Raw genomic sequence first — 6,871 nt, forward strand, 5'->3', positions numbered from 1 at the left:
TAGTTTGGCATGCAAATAACACCGGAGGCTTGGGACCTATTCAACCCACTCACCAGCCAGTGACTTAGCATGTTTGTATATGACAGGGGTGGAAGGGGAGGAGATTCATCAACTATTTGCCATGCATAGCATGAGTGGGAGATACTGTAGAAGCCAAGATTGCTTCATTTTGTACTCGTGTATCATGTTCGTGTGATGCTGGTATGGAATTGATTGAACTCTAGTGTATGCATTGTTTGAGTGCACCTCAGTGCGCACCATATGTGCGCTGCCTCACATAGAAATTTCTTGTTGCTTTGGTATGTTCTGAGCACAAAGTAGCTTGTTAGCCATATTGTTGTGAAATATGCTACAGTGTCAGGCTAGTACAATGACTGAACTCTTGCAGCAATGTAATATTGGAGTATTTAACTGGAATAGTCTTCACTGTGAGCAAAGCTGAGATTGAGACTGAAGTTTGTCTTTTCAGTTCTGGTCTTTCCAGTCTGTAAGGAACAACAGCGGAACTGCTGGCATTCATCTGAGCATGTGCAGAAATGAGTTTCTCTGCACTTAATTCTACATTGGGAGAACAATTCCAGATAGAAGCTGCAAGTATTGTCACCAAGTGTAAGCAGTAACCAGATGAGTGCTACCAGGAGTGAGCAGACTAGTGTAAAAGGGCTGTGATTAACAATGCACTTTTAAAATCGAATGCAGATTCTTGTTTACATTGATTTAAACATGTAAGTTGTCTTCAAGCCCTCTAATTATTTACCCTCTTTGTACCTTCTTAGGAATCGCCCGTGTATGGAACTTGTTCTGTGGAGACCCCCATGTGAGCCGCTTTCAGATAAACTTGCAGCTTTAACAGAGCAAAGAAACTCCAAACGTAGGCAACCACAGTACGATCCTGACATATACAAGAGCTCAAAACTGGATTCATCCTTAATGTGCGGTGATATGAATCTAACCAGCACATCTGAAGAGGACATGGAGCTTTAGAAACCGCTCACAGCACAAACTTGTGGGTTAAAAGCATTCTGACTTGCAAAAATCCTCCATGGAGGGTTTTTTGTTAACTTTTTAAAGTGACATTTTGGAAGTTTTGATGCCCCACTGTTCTCGCATAAACCAAATTCTGAACATTTCTGTAGTCTTGTACAATGTCTGTGTAGTGACTGCCTATGGGGTAGCCTTTCTATTTTTTTTTTTTAATCTGTTCCTATTGCAGTCAATTGACCTCAGCTGTGGAGTAATCCATCACAGTCTTTCCAATGCCAACTGGGCAGCTTTGAGGAAATGTGTCCTAATTTATAATGCACCTGAGATGCTATTTGTTTCTATATAATGGAGAAGTAAGAAATTGGGAGAAGCATTTCAAGGGGTGTGTAAGGGATTTGTATGGTGTATGGATACACAGGAAAGGTATTGTTTGAGCGTTCTTAACATGGAGTAGAAATGTTTTAAGATTGAATTGTCACTTACTGGTAATGACTTGGAGATGAAGTGGTTTTCCTGCACAACAGTCCCTGCCAAATGGGAAAGATCTAAATGAGCATCTTTCAGAGAAATTGGTGTAAATGCAAAAAAAAACTTGCACTCGAGAAATCAGTATTTGTAATCCAGCTAGTCTTTCTGTGCATGCTAATCTTGGTAAGTCATAGTAATTTTTGATACATTTTCTTTATGACAGCAATGCTGTGGGAAATGTGAATTTTACTTTGTGCTTAAAGAATATCCTCATTTAGTGCCAGTAGATGGAAATGGCAACCTAATGTAACTGGTTAAGACTTGCTCACTGAGATTCTTTGTCTTATAAAAGAAAGTTTTTTTTAATGTTTTAGATGTTTACAGACCTATCTGTGAATATCACTTACATTTTTTTTTCAATTCATGGGATGTGGGCATCGCTGGCTAGTCCAGCATTTATTGCTCATCCCTAATTCTCCTTGAACTGAGTGGCCATTTCAGAGGGTATTTTTTAAAGAGTCAACTACATTGCTGTGGATCTGGAGTCACATGTAGGCCAGACCAGGTAAGGACGGCAGATTTCCTTCCCTAAAGGACATTAGCGAACCAGATGGGTTTTTACAACAATCAACAATGGTCCAGCATGTTCTAGCTTTTTAATTCCAGATTTATTAATTGAATTCAAATTTCACTATCTGCCGTGGTGGGATTCGAACCCATGTCTCCAGAGCATTAGCCTGGGCCACCAATCCAGTGACATTACCACTATGCCACTGCCTCCCCATTCATTGTGAGGCTGACTTTACTGGTCTTACAAACCAATGAGTCTGTTTTTTTTTTCAGTTTTATCTTGTGTTCCCAGAGAGAGAGGGGAAGAATAGACTATTCAGCCCCTCAAGCTTGTTCTGCCAAGTAATTTGATCACGGATGATCTGCATGTCAACTTCATTTACCAGTTCTAACCAATTCTAACCTCCTTCATTCTGTTTTTTTTTTTCTCCTTCAACTGTGGCTTTTTGGTTCAAAGTTGGTACTTACAGTGCAGCTTTTATATAAAAAAATATGATTTGGGATTTGGATGTTAGCCAAAATGCTGATGCGTTGGAGCAATAGGATCAATGTCTAGGACCATTGAGGGAGCAGATTATGTTTCCTTGCTCAACATAATGGCTGCCAGTTGAAGATCAGCTATTGTATATTTGCATTGGAAAATTGGCAATGTATCCCTCTGATAGCAGTGAGAAGATGCCTACCACAAGCATCATACCTGAGACAGTTTTTGTTTTAACCATTGCCTCATTTAGATTCAGCATAAACAAGGAGAGTCCTCTTCACACCCATAACAATACTTGAAGTGTAAATGCCAAAATACTAACAAAGATCAGGATCTTAAAATAACACTGAGCAGAAGGACACAGTTTCCCTGTAGGGAAGTTCCTGCTGTTTGGGGGCTGGCTGATTGTCAGTTGTTTTTTTCAGCAGTTAGGAATCTATATCTAGTAACATTTCCTTTTTCCCCATGTGCACCTTTTTCTCAATCAAGTCGTGTGGTCTAGGCAGAACCCTGCCACCCTCCCCCTGCCACCCCAACCACTCCATGATTTTAGGGGAAAGCAAAGCCTAAGAAGTGAGTTAATTTCTGGAGAGGGTCTTTCACATAGTTGTGGGTAGAAAGAAGGGAGTCGAAGACAAAGATAATGAGAGGACAAAGGCCATATAGAGAAAGTAGCAGACAAAGGTGAGAAGAAAAGCACTAGATAATGCAAAGCAGAGCTTACTATATTGGGAGACAATTGAGACGACAAGTACAGGAAGTGATTTTTATCTCTTAGCTTTTGTTCGTGAGCTACATAGAATTATATAGCATATGCAGCATAGAAACTGGCCATTCAGCCCAGTCAGTTCATGTTGATGTTTATGCTCAACTTGAGCCTCTTCCCCTCCTTCCTTATCTAACTCTATCAGTATAACCCTACCTTCTCCCTCATGCATATTTAACCTCCCCTTAAGTGTATCTGCACTGTTTGCCTCAGCTATTCTCTGTGTTAGTAAGGTCTACATTCTCACCTCTCTATGGTAAAGAAGGTTCTTCTGAATCCCCTAATTTGATTTTTTTTTTTGGTGGCTGTCTTGTGTTGACTTTTAATTTTGCTCTTCCCCACAAGATGAAACCCTCTGTCTACTCTATCAAAATTTTTCATAATTTTGAAACTTCTCTTTTCAAGATGGGAGACACCCAGTCTTTTTGCTATTTCCTGATGGGTATAAACTTGCAATTCTGATATCGTCCTCCTTGTAAATCATTTTTGCTTCCTCTCGAGTGCCTCCTAATTTTTTCATAATATGGCAACTAGAACTGCATACAATACTCAATGTGGTCAAACCCAAGCTTTCTTTTGCTTTTCAATTCTCTCCTAGAAATAAACCCTAGTGCTTTTTCTATGGCCTTATTAACCTGGACTGATGTGTAATTTTACTGTCTGATCTTTTGTTACTGTACCTCTTTAGATTCATATTTTCCAAGTAATATCCCATTTTTCTGATTTAAATGCCCAAGCTGCAAGTTTATTAATAGTTGTCTTGTAATTTCCTGCAGCTCTTCAGTATTGACTATTCCCGCCAACCCTGCCATAAATTTGATGTGATCGGCAAATTTAGACATATTGATTCCAAAGCCTAATTTGTTATAAATTGTGAACAGCTGTGGTCCTAGCACTGATCCTTATGGGACTCTACTTTCTACCATCCACCACTCTGAATAGCTACCCTTTACCCCCTACTCTCTCTGCTTTCTGTTTTAAGCCAGCTAACTATCTGTTCTTCTACTTGTGCCCTGACTCTGCGTGCTCTGACGTTATTCACTAGTCTATTATATGGCACCTTATCGAAGGTCATTTTGGAAATTTAGATAAATTTCTTCTCTTGCATTACCTTCATCTATTCTGTTACTACTTCAAATAATTTAATGAGGTTGGTCAAGCAAGACTTATTCTTTTGAAATCCATGGTAATTATTCATTGTTATATTTTGGTTTCTAAACGTTTTTCTAACTTCTCCTTTAGCAGGGGTGCCATTATTTTTCATATTAATGTTAAACTGACTGATCTATAGTTCCCAGGACATGTTCTCCCTTCCGAGCGTAGGCATAGCGTTAGCTGTCCAGTCCTCTGGCAATATGCCTTTTTTCAATGAATTTTTAAATATGTGCAGTAGTGCCTTGGCTATCTTGTTAGATGCTTTTAAAATGTCTAAACTGGGGGTTTTATTCTCAGAGTTTGATTAGTTTAATGTTTCTCCTGTTTTAATTTATATCACTTATAATCTCCTCTTCTGATGTCGACACCTGATCTGTCTCACTGGTAAATGCTGAAGCAAACTTATTGTTTAACATTCTGCCATTATGCTATAGCTATCTGTAAATTTATCTTGTCTGTCCCTTAGTGGCCCTAATACCATCCTGCCTTTCCTTTTTTATTTATTTGTCCATAGAATATTTCACTATTCTGCTTTAACTTATTGGCTCCTCTTTGTCTTCCTAATTTTCTATAACCTCTCTTACTATCTTTTTCTCCCTTGTCATGCTGAGCCCTGCTCCACTGCAGGAACTAACTTGGTAAAACGATATCTACTTGCAGAATCTGATAGATACAGGATTCTACATCCCACCCTTTGAGTGACCAAGATAGTAACCAGGATAGATCAACTTTCTTTTGTAAATATGAAGCATGATGTTGTAAGTTGTAATTTTATTTTGATACTAGATTGATGCAGCTTCCAGTTGCACAAGTTGAGGTGCATTTATTTGTAGCTTTATAATTGGATATTCTTAGTTTTAATTCATAAAAATGAGAAATTCTGCATTTTTTTGAAAGCTCTTATGCAGGTACTTGAAAGTGATTGACAGTTCTCTCATTTATTGAAATGTGGTTTGGCAGAAACGGGTGTTTAACAGGACAAATCGTTTATTTGCTATAAATTGGCCTATCTCGTTGATAAAAGGCAGAGTTGTACTTGGTTCTTGTATGGCTGACTTTAGGCTCAGTATTCTGCTAACCGCCTACAGAAAATGATCTTGGAATTACTATGTTTTTCTATGGTCATTGCAGAATTCTTCAGGCTGACATGAAAGGAGATCTTTCTGAAATTTGTACTTGGACATGTCTGATAATATTTTTAACCCTGAGGACTGTTGTGTAAGGTTCTCTGGGTTTGAAAGTAGGTGACTGAATTTATGGTGCCGGAATACACTCCGCTAACTCTGCCTTTATTTAAAAAAAAGACTTGAGATCTATTGATAAGTGATGCACCAAAGATGTCATTTTTTCTTAGTTAATTTTAAATTTGTTTAAATGGAGTAACTGAGGTTGATGGGTTAAGTGAGGCTGATAAATATATGGGTCAAAAATTGGGAAAGGATAAACTGGCTCCCAGCATTCATTGTGTTGAAGTGCACAATCCTGCTCACAAAAGGACATATTGAGGAAAACTGTGCTGGTGTGTGGCGACTGCTGTCTTCAGCCAGTGCCCAGTGATCAATAAAATGCACCATTGTGTATTGTATTGTGATTACTTCATTTATGCTGTGTATACTTTGGGTTTAGTTAGAGAGATCAGAACCATAATGTACAGAGATTTTACCTTCGTGGTTACTGTTTGCCTAATTTTTAACACTGAATAAACTGCCTGTAACTGGTCTTCAGTATAATTGTGCTCTAGTGTCTTATCTTTTGATACAGGCAGAGATGCTCTTTAACTAGGCCATTCTCTTTGGCATTCAGCAGTTCCATTGCACAAGATGCTGACATTAGATGTTCCATCAGAGACAGCAGTGAGAGAGATTGGTATAGAAGCTCCTTATAATCAGGCCAATGTTGCTGCTACTAAACTAGTCTGACACCATTCAGATAGCTTGGTCATTAATGTACAGCAATTTAGAAATACAAGTCCAATTACTTTTGTTTAACAAAAACTATCTAAAGTCAATTAAAACTGCAAAATTACACTACACCCTGCCAGCAACTGACAAATTCCTTTTTTTGGCTTTCAGGCAGTGTTGGAACGCATTGTAACTACCTGTTCCACTTTTAATAAGTAGTTTCTAACAAGTACACAAGTGCCATTTTCTCAGTTTTTACAGATGAGTACATGTATGTATAAGTGGAGTCTAACACGGTTTAAATTCTTTACATATCAAGCAAATTATCCTTGGGAGTGATTACCTGAGCCTAATTGCATTATCGCCTGTTAACTTTATCAGAAACTGCAATCAGATGGAATAAATTACATTTATATAGTGCCTTTAATGTAGTAAAATGTACCAATGTCCTTCACAGAAGCATAATCAGACACAATTTGACATTGAACCACGAGTTATTTTGACAGGTGACAAAAAGTTCAGTCAGAGGTTGCAAAGAGCATC

At 38.3% G+C, this 6,871-nt stretch overlaps 1 protein-coding gene across 2 annotated transcripts in view; it reads left to right on the forward strand.

Annotated features, from left to right (window-relative positions):
- ccdc117 (coiled-coil domain containing 117) overlaps positions 1 to 6,157 on the forward strand; it is a 39,424-nt gene extending 33,267 nt beyond the window's left edge. For both annotated transcript variants that reach the window (XM_068055275.1, XM_068055276.1), the window contains exon 6: positions 777 to 6,157. In XM_068055275.1, coding sequence (XP_067911376.1) covers positions 777 to 984 — 208 coding nt within the window. In that variant the 3' untranslated portion in view covers positions 985 to 6,157. The remainder of the gene's footprint in view (positions 1 to 776) is intronic.
- Positions 6,158 to 6,871: the final 714 nt, after the last annotated feature.

Source organism: Heterodontus francisci, chromosome 23 (assembly GCF_036365525.1).
Source record: "Heterodontus francisci isolate sHetFra1 chromosome 23, sHetFra1.hap1, whole genome shotgun sequence".
In the NCBI taxonomy this organism is placed as follows: domain Eukaryota; kingdom Metazoa; phylum Chordata; class Chondrichthyes; order Heterodontiformes; family Heterodontidae; genus Heterodontus; species Heterodontus francisci.